This window comes from Corapipo altera, unplaced genomic scaffold (assembly GCF_003945725.1).
Source record: "Corapipo altera isolate COAL_440 unplaced genomic scaffold, ASM394572v1 77b, whole genome shotgun sequence".
In the NCBI taxonomy this organism is placed as follows: Eukaryota; Metazoa; Chordata; class Aves; order Passeriformes; family Pipridae; genus Corapipo; species Corapipo altera.
In genome coordinates this window covers 2,734,853-2,751,449 of record NW_020884933.1, presented here as the reverse complement: position 1 = coordinate 2,751,449, position 16,597 = coordinate 2,734,853, and the positions used below count along the sequence as shown (strand labels likewise).

Genomic DNA, 16,597 nt, shown 5'->3' with positions numbered 1-16,597 from the left:
AGATCCATTCCCAGCTACCCAGAGAGGAATCCACGGCTGAAGCTCTGTGACAGTATCCCCACAACACTACACTCAGTCCCCTTTTGGGAAGGGTTGGCCACAAGGGGCAGAGATGACCCCAAAGGGCAACAGTGACCCCAAAGAGCAGCAGTGACCCCAAAGGGTAGAGATGATTCCAAAGGGCAGCAGTGACCCCAAAGTGCAGAGGTGATCCCAAAGAGCAGCAGTGACCCCAAAGAGCAGCAGTGATCCCAAAGGGCAGCAGCGACCCCAAAGAGCCTTGTCCCCAACAACCCCGACTTGTGGGTCCATGGCAAGGCACAGGAGTGATTTCTGCTCCACAACCAGACCTGCTGGAGGTTGTTCTGAGGCAGTTTCCTGTTTGTGCAGACAAAGGCTGCTCGCAGACAATAAGAGATGGATTTTGGCAGGAGGGCCCTCGGCCACTGTGTCGGAGCAGCCACCGGGGCTGGGGCTGAAAAGCCTCTCAGAAAACTCGGAGCATCGGGAGTTCAGGCGAGGACACGGCCACGGGGCCAGTCAGGGATCTGTGGAGCCCCAGTAGGTCAGTGGAAAACTCCGGGAATTCCGCTGGGTGTGGGATAAAGGCACACGGGGAGCAGGGTGGGCACGGAGGGCTGGGTGGGCACAGGGTCCTGTGGAACTGGGGGCTAACTGGGGCAGCAGGACCTGCCCAGAGCCTTCTGCAGCCTCCCAGGGACAGGAGAAAGTGGGTGACAAAGCCACTGGAGCTCAGTGACAAAGAATGTCCCAGCAGAGCGTTCAGAGCACTCGCTGTACCAAAACGTGATCCCATGCCAGTGCAGCTCCCAGATAATACATACATTAAAAAAAAAAAGGGAGAGAGAAAAGACACCACAGATAATTGCCAATCCATTCTGAAGGTTGCTGACAGCAATTCTCTAAAGCAGGTCAGATTTATTGCGTGTTGCAGAAGGGAAGTTGGGCTGAAACAGAGTTATTTTATATTTGATTGCTTTATTTCTAAGGTATTCCCTTTGCAGCACCGTCCACAACTTAAAGGAAAGGTTCAGCTGCTCTGGCATCAGCAGGTCCTCTGTGCTGAGGTCTGAGCACTCCCTTTAAATACAGTCCTGAACTGGCATCTAAATGGGTTTTTAAGGTTGCACAACAAACTCCTGCGGTGAGAGGGGGTGGGCAGCCCACTGAACTCCCTGTCCCTCAAGAACAAACACTGCAGTTTGGTTTGAGTTTGTTTTGAGGGAAAAACCCTGCCCAACGTACCAGGGCAGCAACAGCCTGGAGGCCACAAAACCTCCCGTGTGGGCAGGACCAAGCCCAGCCAGGGCAGCAGCTCCCACGGAGCAGAGCAGGGAGGAACCACACAACCAACCCCCGGTGGTGCAACAGGCCCCGGTGTGTGTCTGCCACCCACTGAGCTGGGAAACGAGGGAATTCATGCAAACACCTCCCGGAGAGCCCTGGGAGCAGCTCTGCTTGTCACAGACAGCAGGACGAGCTGGAGGTGACAGTGGCTCACAGGTATGTGCTGTCATAATGTGGGTGCAGCGCTGGGTGAGCCCTGAGCTCGCTGGGTGGGAATTCTGTCGGTGCCCTGGGAGCACAGAGCAGCTGGAGCTGTCACTCTGGGATGCACAGACAGCCCTGCCTGTGCTGCCACACCTGCACCTGGTCCCAAGGGACACAGGCACTGGCAGTGCCAGGGGGCTGCATGCACTGGTGTTGCACCAACGCACACAACTTTCCCCTCTGTGCACACAGACTCATACTCCCTGTTTCACAGGGCACCTCTGGGTTTGCCCAAGGCTGAACAGCCAAAAAATTCCAGGGAACAGCGGGATCTGCCATCACCCCTCACCCCAAACACTGGTTGTCTGCCCCACACAGACACCAAAGCTCCCCCCCACCGCTGGCAACTCCCAGCAGAGGCCACGTTTGTACCACTGGGGGTTCACCTGGTCCCTGCAGGCCCAAGGTGCACCAGTTCCCAGGCTGGAAACACTCAGCATCATCTGCAGAAAACCACAGGCAGCATTCACCCAGGGAAAGAACCTCTGCAGCTGGCTGTTCCTTAGGGATTCACTGCAGAGCTCAGGGAGCTGCAGCAGCAGGATTCAACCCCAGAGACATTTCCCTGACTGACTCTGGACAGCAGCTTTAAGGACTATTTGGATCCTAGAGCAGAATTCAGCTCTGTCACAGCTGCTGGAAGGTGTTTGGGTCAGAGGGGATGACTGGGAACAAGATGCTGGAGGAGATGCGTTTTCTTTTCACATCCATTTCTTTGCTGGATCCTTGTGCTGTGAGCCAGGAGCTCAGCCCAAAATGGGATTTTGGAGCCATCCCACCAGCGTGGTCCATCTCTGCCTGGCCAGGGCAGCGGGAGGGCTGCTGGAGGTGCTGCTCCAGCCTGAGCTCAGCCCATGGATGCCATCTGCTGTTCGGAGCTCTGGGAGCTCAGCTCAGCCCAAACCAACCACTTCAACCTGCTTGAACAACACAAACCACCCCCTGCACCCACAGCCAGGAGCACCTGATCCCCCTCCCTGCTCCCCAGCCTTGGCCAGGGTTGCACTTCCATCACCTGGAGGGCGGGCACGGCCCTTGGGTGACAAACAGCAGCAGGTTGGGACAAATCTCCTGCAGGTTCCACCTTCCCACGGCAGCAGGAGCATCCCAGGGAAGGGCAGGGATCAAGGTGCAGCTGTGAGAGCCGTCAGTGGAGATGGTTCTCAATCCTGCAGCTCCTGCCACAGCTTGGGAATGCCACCTTCCCTCCTCTGGGCTCTGCATTGGCTCCAACACGGGGAAAAGCCCCCCCAGCCAGGAGCACCCAGTGCCACCAGCCCCCGCTGGGACCCAGCAGAGCCAGGGATGTACCAGGATCCTGTTTGGTGGTGAGAGCTTGGGATTCACTACAAAGGCAGCTGACCTGGACCTGCTTCTCCTTTCATGGGGACTCAGAGCCCCTCTTTTCTCCCTCTCTGAATGCTCAGCACATCCCCAGCTTTGATTACTGCCTGTCACCCCCAGCCCTGTCCCCTGTCCCTGCCATCTCTTCATCAAGTCTTACAGCAGCTCTATTCCCATGACACTGCTTTGTCTGTCACTCTCTCCAGCCTTTCTGGAGAGAGAGAGAAAGCAAAGGCTCAGCCTCCAGCTGTGCTGCAGCCAGACAAAGGCAGCAGATCCCTCCTCCCCTCGCTCCAGCTCAACAAAGCACAGCAGCCCCCAGCCCAGAGCCTCGGCCTTGCTGAGCTGAGCAGGGCTTGGGGCTAATGAGAAACCAAGGGCAGAGGAGCATCAGGCTGTGCTGTGTGTGTGGGAAAGGTTCCTTAAGGACAAAGGAAAACTCCTCATTAATAGCCAGACCCTGTGCAGAGGCAGCTGAAATGGAGATTTGCAGGGAGAGGCAGGGTTTGGTCTGGAGGAGAAGGCTCCTCGTTCCCTCCAAGCCTCCTCCGTCTTCCTCGGGTTTTTGTAGTTCAAAGGGATGATTTATGAGCATTCAGGGGTCAGGAGGCAGCACCCACATGCAGGGAGGTGCTCTGAGCACCTTCCCTCAGCTCTGCCAGACCCAGCAGCCCTCGAGTCACCCAGGGATGTGGTCAGAGAGAAATGCCTGGCCCTGCATCCCAGCCAGAGCTGTGCAGCTACACAGGGCTCCTTCCTGCCATCAGCTATTTGCATTTATCCACCTTCCAAACCACGGTGCCTAAAGGAAGAAAACCCCAGGATTCCACAGGTGGGAGCATGGCAGGGGACGGGCACAGCAACCTGGCCTAGTGGGAGGTGTCCCTGCCCACGGCAGGGGGGTGGAACTGGATGGTTTTTAAGGTCCTTTCCCATCCAAACCAGTCCATGACTCTCTGACAGGCGCTGCCACAGCCGTGTGTGCAGCCAGGCAGGCGAGATGTGCATCGTGGGCAGGGTGGCAGCGGCAGAGCTGGTGCCCTTTCCCTGCCATCCCAGCTGCGGGATGTGGGGGATCCAGCTTGGAGAAGGAGCCGGGTGCCGGCCGATGGGACCCTCTCCCGCTCCCGGGAAGCGGCGGGAGCGATGCCCGGCCCCGCTGTGTCCCCGTCGGCCGCACGGTGTCCTCGGTGCTCCGCGGCAGCGGCTCCGCACCCTCCGTGTGACACCGCGGTGACACAGGGACCCCCGCCCCGCAGCCCCGGGACCGCGTAAATGAGGGAGGGGACGCCTCGGGAGAGGACGAACGATGGGGTCACATCGCTGCCCATCCCTGGGGTGTCCCAGGCCAGGTTTAGGCTGCCCAGGTGTCCCTGCCCATGGAATGACACAGCCTCTGTAAGGTCCCTTTCAACCCAGAGCATTCTGTGATTCCACGATCCCAGACTCCCACCTCTCCTCCTTTCCAGTCTGGGTCCCACATTTTCACACAGTCACACCCCTCTGGCACAGCCCCAGAGCACAGAACAGGCTCCCCCAGGGGCTTTTCCAAAGACAATTTTAATGGTGCCAACTGCTACAAGCTGGAATTGTACCCCAAAAACTGCCTGGGAAGAGTGAAACCAAAGCAGGGGAAATGGCCAGGGGCGCCTGGGGGGTTTTTTTTGCATCACCCAAACCACTGCCTGTCCCCAGGGTGAGAGTGTGCCAGAACCAGAGGCACAGCTCAGTTTTGCTCCTTTCTCCCAGGGCTGAAGGGAAGATCCCAAAGGATTAAAGTAGCTAAAACCAGATTGGAACGTTGTGACTTGAGGCCATCTCTGCACGAAGCCCAGCAAAGGCAGGATCTGTGCTCATCCTGTGCCAAAAGGAAGGTCTTCCCCCCCCCCCCTTGGGCATTCATCCCTCAGGGAGCACTGGCAGCTCTTGGCTCCAGCTTCTGCCCAAGTGCCAGGCAAATGCTACAGGTCTGCAGGAAAAGCCTTGCTAGGAAGGCAAAGGAATGATCCCCTGGGTCTGGCTGCAGGCTCGGAGGTTCCCTGGCTGCAGCCAAAGGGATCCGTGCAGGGAAGCACAGAGATCCCAGGATGCTCAAAGAGGGCAACACCACAACAGTCCTCCCCGAGCCACCACTGACTTGGCTGGATAGTCCCAACCTCTCCAAACCCTTTGGATGGCTGCAGGGAGACAATTCCCAGATCTCCCGTGGGCAGGAGACACGACACCGGCGCCGAGAGCAGTTCCTTCACCTCGATCTCCCCACAGAGCTCTGAAGGTGACTGGAGGGGACCCCTGGCCAAACAGGGGGTCCCTCCATGGGGCTCCAACAGCAGTGCCCAGCAGAGGACCAGCAGCTCTGTCCGGTGGCTCCAGAGCTGGGCTTCCAAGCTCCCAGCACAGCTTGGGTGGCACTCACCTGACCCCGGGAGCTGCCAGCACCACCACCAATGCCACTGCCAGGGCCAGCGAGGGGCAGGTCCTGCTCCAGGCAGGATCCAGCTGGGAATCCAGCTAGGAATCCGAGAGGCACAAGGCCTCCACAGCCGTGCTCAGGCCCTGGCTCACCCCCCCCACGGCCAGCAGGCAGTTCCGCACCACGATGCTGGAGCAGGCACAGCGTGGGGTGGGCATGGGGGGGAGGCTCTCCCACTTGTTCTTCTCGGGGTGAAAGGCCTCTGCAGACTCCAGGACGGTCGGCTGGTTTCCTGGAAGCACAGAGTGAGGCACTGGGTTATCTGGGAATAACCACTGAGCATCCCTTGTGTGCTCTGCACCCCATTCCCTTGTGGGGTTAGTTTTCTTTGCTCCCTCCAGCCAGCCAGGACCAGGATCTCTCCTCTTTGTGACCATAACACGTGACCCACACTTGGCTTCAGAAGTGTTCCCAGCATCCCCAGTGCCTCACCTAGTCCCCCAGCCACGACAACTCTGCCTTTCAGGTACCCAGCCACGAAGTCTGCTCGCCTCTTCTTCAGGTAGCAGGAGCGCTCCATCTTCATCCAGCCACCTGGGAGGGACAGGACACACTGGGTGTTATGGGAGCATCCACTCCTGGAAAACCCCTCTGACCTTCTCACCTGAGGGAGTGCAGTTCTGCTGCTGCACCTTGGGGTAATAAAACCCCGTGAGATGGGTCGGGTCCCTCATCACCAGGTCAGGAGGCAGCTGTTGAATCCAGCCACCTCTGGACCATGGTCTCCCCTTTTTGCTTGTTAATCCTGACTGCAGGCCTTCCTCTAGGCTGGGCTCAAGCACCAGCAGCCCCAGGCCTCAGCAGGTGAGAGCTCTGTGCTCTGCAAGGCCAGCAGAGCCCCGAGCCCAGCCCTGAGTGCCCCCTCACAGCCCCACCTTGCTCCACGTCAAACACGTCCACGGTCCTCATGAACTTGGGCTGCCTGTAGAGCCGCCCCTGCCGCAGCCCCCCGAGGCTGAACAGCCTGTCCTCCGTGGGCACGAAGCTGGAGAAGGCCCTTTTGTTGGGGATGTTGGGAAACTTGGTCCACGACCTGGTGTCCGTGTCGAAGACCTCGAAGGCGTTGACGGCGTACTTGGACTGCCTTCCACCTGGGAGAGGGGGAGGAGAGGGTCAGGGCAGGCACCACAGGAGCATCCCGGGCTCTCAGGTCACCTGCTGAGCCAGGGAATTTTGCACCTTTGTGCTCCCTCTCCTTCAGCTGCGGGTTCATGCCACGAAAACCCTTCATTTCTCAGCACATCACCCCCCCGGCAGCGGCCGCTGGCACAGGGAGGTGTTTGGTGTGCACTGGTTAAATCATGACAAATTCACAGCAGAGCGGGGATCAGGCTCGGGGAGCCTTTGCAATTCAGATGAGCTTGGATCCAGCGAGCCCTGGCCTTGCTGCCAAGCTCCTGAGAGCAGGAGAGCCAGAGCAGCTGCTGCTCCCACTGCCAAGGATCCACATTATCCCTGCACCCACCGGGCTCAGATGAAGGCAGCTATTCTCAGCCTTTGAAGGCAGAGCCTGCGCTCGCTCCCGGGCTCACAGACTGTTCCCCAGCAGCCAGCAAAGTGCAAAATAGATCAAAGGCTCTTTTCTGGTCACCCCTCAAGCAAACCAGGGCTGTCTGGCCGTTGGAGAAATCGGGACTTGTGTGTTTTGATCCTGACGTGCCGTTTGGCCACGAGCTGACAGCAACGTTCCTCTGCCTCAGTTTTCATTTCTACAAGGCAAAAACTCATGGAAATCATCCCCTGCAAAGGGCTTGTTCCAACCCAACTACACAGGTCTTTCCTCTGCCAAAGGCAGTCCCTTTGTGAAGCTGCTGCTGCTATAAAATGCATAGAAGTGTTTATTTATTGAAGTATTTTATGCATTAGTTGAGTCCAAGGGCTTTTAGCACACAGTCACAGGGCTGCAAACCAAGCAGGCAAAGACCAGTGGACCCTCATCTTCCAGCAGTGTGGGGAGGGGGACAGGGGAGTCCACCCACCCAGCAGGGACCTGTGAGCTCCCAGGGTGCTGGAGTGGCTCTCATGGGTGCTCATCACAGAGCTGTGAACCCAAACCCGCCCCAAAACCCCCCAGTGCTTCTGAGGGCGTGAGAAATCGGGGAAGGATGGAGGAGAACATCCCCAAAAGCCTCTTCCAGGGAGGTTCTCAGTGCTCAGATCAAAGGAGGAGGAGGAGGAGGAGGAGGAGGCAGGGCTGGTCCTTACCCAGCACGTAGATCTTGGTGCCCCTGAGGAAGGAGGTGGCAGCGTAGCGGGGTGTGGGCATGGCTGCCAGGGACACCCAGATGTCCTTGAGCATGTCATAGTGCTGCAGGAAGTTGTGTGGCCGCAGGTCAGATCCCATCCCACCAGCTGCATACACCCTGTAGTCTGGACAGGGCCAGAAGCCAAAAAAAAAAAATAAAAAAAATCCCAATATTATGACAAAAAAGCACCAGAAATCCCTGCCCTGCAAAAACACACCTGGCCCTTCACCCCACACTGACCCTGCCTTATCAGTCAGGAGGAGCTTATTCTCAGACTGGAAAATCATCCCCAGGATGGTAAACATTATTTTTAAGCATTCCTTGACGGTAGCTTTTAAAGCCACTTAAGCAAACAAACGGAGCAGCTTTCAAAGGAGCTGCCTGCAGATTAGATCCCTAATCCTGGGGCACGGCAGGAGCTGCCTGACCTCAGGAACACAGCTCCCAGCCCAGGCTCTTCAAAGCAGGGCAGAGCACACCAAAGGAAGTCAGTGCTCCACAGATTCCCTTAGAAAGTGGGAAATGAGGTGGGCTGATAATGCAGAGCTCGGGGCATTTAAAGCAGGGGTTAAGCTTGCAGAGGAGCTTCACAAAACCAGCTGCTTCCCCTCCTCATACAATGATTTGAGCCCATGGCCATGAAGATAACTCTCTCCTGGCTGCTTCTGGGCTTGGATCAGAGGTGTCTCCTCAAACCAAAGCTGTTCTGTGGCTCTGAGACCTTCGGCCCAGCTCCAAACCTCAGGCAGGTCCTTTCAGCCTGGCTGCCCTCAGCCAGCAGCACCTTTCCTATTCTTCCAGCATCTGCAGCACTGAAGGGCCAAAATTGTCTCAAAACACTAAGGGAGTTTGATTTGAGACCCTGGAGCTTGGACCTGTCCAAAATCCCCCCAGGGACTAACACAGTCATGGCCCTTGTGGCTCCAAGGCTGAAAACACAGAGCACCCCCCTGGTTTATCTGCTTTCAGCCTCCTACAGAACATCTTGAGCGGGTGGGATGTGACAAACACGAGGTTCAACTTCTAGAAGCACAGAGGAGGTTTTGGAGAAGAACAAGGTAACCCTGTGCCACTGCCCAGGAAGCTTTTGGGCCTGATGCAGCAAGCAGGGAATCAATTAGGTTGGAAAAGCCCTCTGAGATCATCGAGTCCAACCTTCGACTGATCAACACCTTGTCAGCTGATGCCAGAGGATTTGGAGAATAAGGTAACCCTGTACCATGCCCAGAAAGCCTTTGTGCCTGATGCACCAACTGATCACAGAATCAGTTGAGTTGGAAAAGAGCTCTAAGATCATCAAGTCCAACTTTCAACCACCACCTTGTCAACTGATGTCAAAAAGATTTTGGAGAAGAAGGTAACACTGTACCACACTCAGAAAGCCTTTGTGCCTGATGCACCAACTGATCACAGAATCAATTAGGTTGGAAAAGCCCTCTAAGACCAGGGAGTCCAACCTTTGACCACCACCCTGTGAACTGATGCCAAAGAAAAGATTTTGGAGAACAAGGTAAGCCCATGCCATTGCCCAGGAAGCTTTTGGGCCTGATGCACCAACTGGTCACCAAACCAAATAGGTTGGAAAAGAGCTCTAAGATCATTGAGTGCAACTTTCACTCACCACCCTGTGAACCGATGCCAGCCCTCCCCACCCCCCCAGCCTGGTGGCAGGTTCCCCCCTTGCCTTTGGTCGTCACCGAGATGCCCATGGCCGCCTCCCTCAGCGAGCTCCTCTTCTTCCACCTGCCCTCGTCCACGTTGTACATCTCCACCACCTTCAGCGGCAGCTGGTTGGCCCCGACCCCTCCGATCACCATGATCCTCTTGCCCAGCGTGGCCACAGCCACCCCTGCCCTGGCTGTGGGCATGGGGGGCAGGGCTGTCCACTGGTCGGCCTCGGGGGAATAGACCTCGAAGGAGTCCACGGGGACCCCGTTGTCGTCGCAGCCCCCGATGGCGAAGACCTGTCCCCCGGCCTCCACCAGCGTGGAGTAAACCCTGCGGCTTGGGAGCGGGGCCAGGGATTTCCACTGGAAGTCCTTGGTGTTGGCCAGCTCCATGGTGGGGGGTGGTGGTGGTTATGCTGCAGGGCAGAGAATTGTGGAGACGTGGGATCACCGAGGTTGGAAAAGACCTCCAGGGTTATGGAGCCCACCCTGTGCCCCGTCCTCACCTTGTCCCCCAGCCCAGAGCACTGAGGGCCACGGCCAGGCCTGCCTTGGACACCTCCAGGGGTGGGGACTCCAAACCTCCTTGGGCAGCCCCTTCCAGGGCCTGACCACCCTTTCCAGGCAGAAATTCCTCCTGTGTCCAACCTGACCCTCCCCTGGCACAGCTGGAGGCCGTTCCCTCTCCTCCTGTCCCTTGTTCCCTGGGAGCAGAGCCCGAACCCCCCTGGCTCCCCCCTCCTGTCAGGGGGTTGCAGAGCCAGAAGGTCCCCCCTGAGCCTCCTTTTCTCCAGGCTGAGCCCCCCCAGCTCCCTCAGCTCCTCCTGCTGCTCCAGACCCTTCCCAGCTCTGTTCCCTTCCCTGGACTCGCTCCAGCCCCTCAGTGCCCTTCTGGAAAAGCCAGGGAAAAATAACAAGAGACACAGGGAGTGCAAACACCCTCCTGCCCTGGCAGGCTGGAGCAGAGCAGGAGCAGAGCAGGAGCAGAGCATCCCTCCCTCCCCACAGCCCCTCTGCTCCCCCCCCCCAGAGCAGCCCCACCGGTACCTTTCATTCCATCTCCACAAATCCCGCAGATCCAGACCTGCCTCAGGAGCTCATGCAGAGCCCGATCCTAAAAATAAAACAAAACAAAAGAGGTGTCTGTGCGGGGGGAAATAAAAAATAAAAATAATGAGGCGAGCGGGTTGGAGTCAGTTTGTTCTCCTGCTTTTTGTTCTCCTGCCTCCCGAGCATCCCCGCCCCCAAGTGACATTCAAACCCTGCTCACTTCCCCGGCTGTTTTCCTGCCTCCTGGGGAACTTTTCCTTGCATCCTCCTCCTCTGACGAGGTTGATTCCTCGTCAGGTACATCCTCAGGCAGACCCCGGGGAGGAGCCACCCCAGTAACCCCCAGGTCCCACCTCTCCAAGCCCAGCCCAGGGCTGTGCCACCCGCCGGGAGCTGGGAGGGATCCCTGCAGGAGAAACACCAGCTCTGGCTGGAAAACCACGGTGGAAAACCATTCATCTCCTCTCTCTGAACGTCGTTGAGCAGGATGCAGATGAGCTTAATTAGTGCAGGAGGATGGAGAGAGGGCAAAGAGAGAGGAACAAAGGCAGCACTTGCTCACCTGCCCAGCATGGAGTAAAGGGGGTTTTGCTCTGAACATCCCCACCTTCACCGTGTAATTGGGTTTATTTAACAACTGCCCTTAAAGCAAAGTCAGAATTCTCTGTGCCCTTGCAGACACAGCAGCACCTCCCAGCTCGTGCTGCCTGCTCAGACATTTGGGGACGGGACTGAAGGGCAGAGCCAGGAGCTGCCAAAAAAACCCAACCAAGGGACACTCTTGGCTGAGCCTGCTCTGCTCTGGGGCAGCATCATTCCCTCCCCTCCCCATGCACAGACTCCTGAGATGTTTCCCCACTGCTGAGGTCCCACTAAGCCCCTGAGAAGGGTCTCCCTGGCAGCAGAGGGGGGGCTGGCTGGCTCTGCTTTGCTGCAGGACACAGTTTGGGAGCCCCCAGAGCAAAGGGTCGCTCCTGGAGCCGTGTCCTTTTGTCCTGGCTGACACCCAGTGCAGGACCAGCACCTCAGCTCACCCTCAGCCCAGTGTGGATGTGGGGTGGGGTGCAACAATCCAGCTTGCTCTCTTCTGTCTCAGATATCTGAGCACAAATAAATCAACCCAATCTTGGGTTCCTCACAGGGATGGACTCCCTTCTCCCAGAAGGCATCAGCTCCGGAATTTGGGCCTTGGCACTTCCAGCAGCTCTGGGCCACTGCTCTCATGAATAATTTATTTTCTCTCCAGGTGAATATTCATGCATTTCCACGGACAAATCCAGCACAGCAAATCAGCAAAGGAGCAGAGGCAGCTCCTGTTTCCAGGAGCACGAGAGATTCTCACTCAGACATCCAGAAGTTCTTTTCCTGCCCCGTGCCTCGATTCCTTCAGCTCCAAAGTGCTGGGATGAGGCACGAGCAGCACCACTCGGATGTCTGACAGACACAGCCCCTGCTGGTGCCAGGCAGTTTCTCTGCTGTCATTAAGGACCATCCAAAGCTTGAGAACACTTGTCTAAAATAGCCTAAAGATTCCTTTTCAACACACCAGCACACGGAACATGGCTCAAAGCACTTGGAGATGCCTGAGGATTTCTCTGGAGTGCTGGGCAGGTCCTTTGTGGGAATGAGCAGAGCAAAAAACCTGGAAATTCAGAACAAAGACCTGGAAATTCAGCCCAGGTGTGATCCCAGAAGGGCAACCAGCATCTCCAGAGCCCTCAGCAGCTGTAGTGCAAAGCTCTGCCTGCATTCAGCTGCCTTGGCATACAAATAACCTGCTATTCCTTTTCCATGCTATTTAAAGAAAATCAAGGTCAGCTGAAACGCTGTGCCCACGTCCTCTGTCTCCCTGTCTCCAGCATCACCTGGAGCTCCCTGGGAAGCAATGCCAGCACTGTGAAAACCTGCTGGCCACCCCCTCAGTGCACTGCAGCCAGGGACAGGGATTTACCACTTCATTATCCCAAACTAATTGGAAGCATTGACATTTTGAAATCAAAAGGAAGGGAAATTGCTTTTCTACCAGAGGAGCTGAGCCCACTCCAGCACCCAAACCTTGACCCTGCAGGACAAAAATCCCTGCTTTAAGAGCTCAGCAAGCACCTACAAACCCTCCAGGGTCTTTTCCAAGTGGATGTGGAGCCTGGCTGGGCAGGGGGAGCCCCCCCAGCACCCACTGAGAGGAGGTCAGGGCTCTTGGTGTGCAGGACTGAGCTCCCTGTGCTGGGACACTCCAAGGAAAAGCCATTCCTCACCCTGCAGGTCACACTGGGCTCATCCTGGAGAGCCCCTGGGTCAGTGGTATTTCTCACCTGCCATGATTTGTGGTTTATCACAAGTGCTGGTGGGTGTCACAGGGATCCATGGGCTGAACAGGGAGAGATGTCCGTGCTCGGCGCTGCTTCCCCGTTCCTCCTGATCCCACCTCTCCCCAGGATTTGGGAGCTTTGCTGCTCCAGGTGTGAAATTCCCTCAGTGCAGAGCCCAAATCTCCTCCCTCCAACCATCAGCTCCACTGACTCCAGCAGCACGATCCCAGATTTCCACCACCAGCTCTGGAAATGGGTCAGGCCCAGGACTCCCATCACAGCCCCATCTGGAGCTGGGTCCAGAACATCACATCTGCCAGCCCCAAACACAACCCACGTGCTCCTTGCTGTCACCAGGGGAAGGTTAAAACAGGTACAGTCACCAGTGGGGCAGAGGAATCCATTAAACTGCTCCAGGAAAAGGCTCCTGTGTCTCCCAAGGGAGAAGGGGCTGCAAACAACCCGACACCCAGCAGCACCCAACAACTTCCAGCAACAATTCCCACTGCTCCAGGGACAGGCATCACCACAGAGGCAGGAACAGGGGCAACACTCTGGGAATAGCACCCAGAGCCCAGCAGGAATCACAGCTCCTGCTCCTCAGCACCAGGTGGGAGGGAGCAGCTCCCTTCCAGCTCTGCCTTGGCTGCCTGTGCTCCATCAAACCCAGAGCAGGAGAGATGACAGAGCACAGGCCCCAGGAAGGCAGCTCAAAGGAGATGGTTCAGGGCAGGGAATCAACCCATTTCTGTCCCAAAGGCTGTAGTAGAAGCCCAGGAAGGAGGACACAGAGGGGAGATCTCCAGGAATTTCACCCACCCCCAAAAAGGGAGGGTCTGGCACAGCCCAGCTCAGCCCTGCCTGCTCCTGACTCTCTTCCCAGTGCAATTCCAGTTACAGCAACACTTGGGTGCTTCCCTGGAGCTGTTCCAGGCACAGGATCAAATGCACAGTTTGGAGAAGGGAAGTGTTTCCTGCTCCTCAAGCACTCACCTGCCCTGAGGGGCACCTCAGGCAGGCTGTCCTGGGAACATCATTCCTGCTCTTCTGGGGCTCAGTGCTCAGTTCCTCTACACAGGGAAGCTCCAGGTGGAGGTGGGACCCCACATCTCCCCAAAACCCCAACCTGCAGCTGGAGCTTCCCTGCTATCCCATCCCATATTGGGTAAAATCAGAGCTTTACCAAGGAATAAACAACAGCAAGTGATGAGGAAGGAGGGGACACACAGTGGCAGCTTCTTTGTGCTGTTTTCACCTGTGCTGGAAGGAAGCAGGGTGAGGAGCACCCCAAATAACACACAGAGAAAGTTTCAGGTGTGGGAGCAGCACCCAAAGCTCCCCATCAATCCCAGTAATGGAAGTGAGGCTGCTTTTCCTCCTGGAAGCAGGTCTGGGATTTGTCTGCCCAAATCTGGCAGATAAACTCCAGCCTGGTGTGGGCTCAGGCCTTTGCTGTAAAGAAATGATTCCTTAGGGCAGCAGAGCCAGGAAACCCAAGGTTCAGGAAGCTCCAAGTCCACATTCTCTCTGCTCAGCACCCAAAAGGGAAGCAGAAATCCCTCCTCCTCCAGGGATAAAGCTCATTTCTCTGCCACCAAATATATTTTCAGAAGGGCTCAGCACCCCAAAACTCCATTGTGCAACAGTCCAGAGAGCTCAGCCCATGATGTCAGAACACCAAGCCTGGGTTGGCAAATAAATCCCACTTTTAGGCAGAAAAGGCTTGAAAACCTCTGAAAACCAGGGACTCTGGTGCTTTTCCTTCTCCCTTGCTCAAACCCTGGCAGCTGAGTTCTTTAAACAGAACATGCATGAAATTTTCAGCCTGGCATTGCTGACCTCTCTCTGAATCAAGTTTCCTTGCCATAGTAACAGCTACCCAGAAAAATAACAACAACAACAACAAAAATCCACTAGTTCTCTGCCTTCTCGCTGCAAATCACCCAGCTGGCAAAAAAATAAAATAAAAAAAAAAAAAGGCAAAAGCAAAGAGGAAAACCATCAGGATTAGGAGATAATGAATTGTACCAGGCAAATCAAAAGCAGCAGAGCTCACAGGCTCCTTTTGCTCCTCCTGACCCCCGAGCATCCCCTGCAGACACCCGGAGGGGCAGTTTGGAGGCTGTGACCCCTCCGACCTCCCCCCTCAGCTTCACCCCTTCCCCCCATCCCCGTCCCCCGAGATCGTTTCCACCCTCCTCGTGCCAGAGGCAGATTCCTGCAGCTGCTGACAGGAGCAAGGCAGGGAGGTTGTGCAAGGGAATATTCCACAGCACCAGCATTTCGGGAGCCTTTGCAGCTACGGGACAGGGAGAGAAGCTGTTTCGTTTTTTTAGCACAGACAAAGAGCCCAGACCAGCCTTTTTTTTTTTTTTTTCCCTGTGTGGGCTGAAGAATCAGCAGAACAAGGTAAGATTTGCTCACATCTCAGTTTAGCTCATTGTTACAATTTAATCAAGACCAACCTGCAGGACCGAGGGGATCCCCTTCCTCATCCAAGTCCCACCAGCATCCTGCATCCCTCCCCTCGCCCCCCAAAGCTGCCTCTGCACAAACAGCTCCTCTTTTGCACGAGTCACAAACACAGAAGGGCTTTTTCAAGCCCTGCAGCCTCTCAGGTTGTGTTTGCAGAGCTCCTGTCACTCTGTGTTTCGGCTGCATCCCTGCGGAGGGAATGGAAAGAGCCTGGGCCAGATCACAGCTGGGGAGAGGTCACGGCACATCCCCATCCCTGCCAGGGCCTGGGCTGGGAGAAAGGCTGGAAATACGGGATTTGGGGGCTACAGGGAGGAGAAAGGCTGAAAATACGGGATTTAGGGGCTACAGGGAGGAAGGAAAAAAATAAAAAAAAAAATAAATAAGAAGTAAGGGTAAACCCACCCTTCTGCGCCAAAAATAAAGGGGGAACCCATCCTTTTTAACCTTTTTTAACCCAGTTTTTTCAAACTCAAAGGTTTGGAAAGCCTGACACCGGCAGGCAGCTGTTCCCTTCCAAGGCATCCTCTCCCGAATAACCCACTGACCTCCAGCGAGGAGCTCCCTCCTTCCCGCCCGGATCGCTCGGGAAGAGCAGAGGTACTCACAGCTCCGGGGAAACCGAGGCCGGGCGGAGCATGGCCAGGAACCCGCCGCAACTTCACCCCAAAAATCCCCGGTGCCCTCCGAGCATCCCCTTCCAAGCGCCTCCAGGGATGCGAGCGGCGCCGGGAGCAGCCGGGGCTGGGAACGCTGCGTGGGAGGGGGGGAAAAAAATCACCATAAATCCAGCGGCGCTGCTGTTCCCCCTCTGGAAGATGTAGGACGGTCACGGAGGAGGGTGTTTCCCCATCTGCTCTCCTCCTCGGAGCAGCAGCCGCGTGTGCGTGCGGGCTCCCAGCATCACCACTCCATACTTAAGCCTTTTATGGCTTTTAAGGCACAGGATGTTCTGGAACGGCCGCTCTCTCCCCCCCACTCTCGCCCGCCCTCCCTCCCGGCAGCGCAAACAAAACTCCTGGGAAAGGGAGAGTAGGAGCAGGAAAGCTGGAGCTGCCTCCCCTGGGTCGGGAAGGGTTGGGGGTCTGCCCAGCTCGGCTGCCAGAGGATGGACCCCAGGGCTCGGGGAGGGAAGAGCCCATCCTGTGGATGTGCCACCCCACTGTGGCCCCACAAGGGCCCCAAACCAAGCCCCAAATCCCTGCTCCCTGCAGCCCCAGATCTCTGCTCCCTGCAGCCCCAAATCCCTCTCCCTCCACCCCAAATCCCTCTCCCTCCACCCCAAATCCCTGCTCCCTGCAACCCCAGATCTCTGCTTCCTGCAGCCCCAGATCCCTCTCCTTGCACCCCAATATCTCTCCCTGCAGCCCAAATCCCTGCTCCCTGCAGCCCCAAATCCCTCTCCCTGCAGCCCCAAATCCCTCTCCCTGTACCCCAAATCCCTCTCCCTGCACCCCAAAT

General features: G+C 56.7%; 1 protein-coding gene across 3 annotated transcripts; it reads right to left on the bottom strand.

The window, feature by feature from the left end:
- Nucleotides 1–979: 979 nt before the first annotated feature.
- Nucleotides 980–16,099, bottom strand: KLHDC8A (kelch domain containing 8A). Of its 3 annotated transcripts, none has more exons than XM_027659743.1 (7): nucleotides 15,745–16,096; nucleotides 10,350–10,416; nucleotides 9,320–9,718; nucleotides 7,595–7,759; nucleotides 6,265–6,480; nucleotides 5,822–5,923; nucleotides 980–5,621 (listed from the first exon to the last, which is right to left on the bottom strand). In XM_027659743.1, the coding sequence occupies exons 3-7, from the start codon at nucleotides 9,693–9,695 to the stop codon at nucleotides 5,428–5,430; spliced, it is 1,053 nt and encodes a 350-aa protein (XP_027515544.1). In that variant the 5' UTR covers nucleotides 9,696–9,718; nucleotides 10,350–10,416; nucleotides 15,745–16,096; the 3' UTR covers nucleotides 980–5,427. The 3 variants fall into 3 exon arrangements, with proteins under 3 accessions (XP_027515544.1, XP_027515543.1, XP_027515545.1); XM_027659742.1 differs by having other exon boundaries at nucleotides 5,428–5,621; nucleotides 15,685–16,099; XM_027659744.1 differs by having other exon boundaries at nucleotides 5,428–5,621; nucleotides 15,918–16,099.
- Between the last annotated feature and the right edge of the window lie 498 nt (nucleotides 16,100–16,597).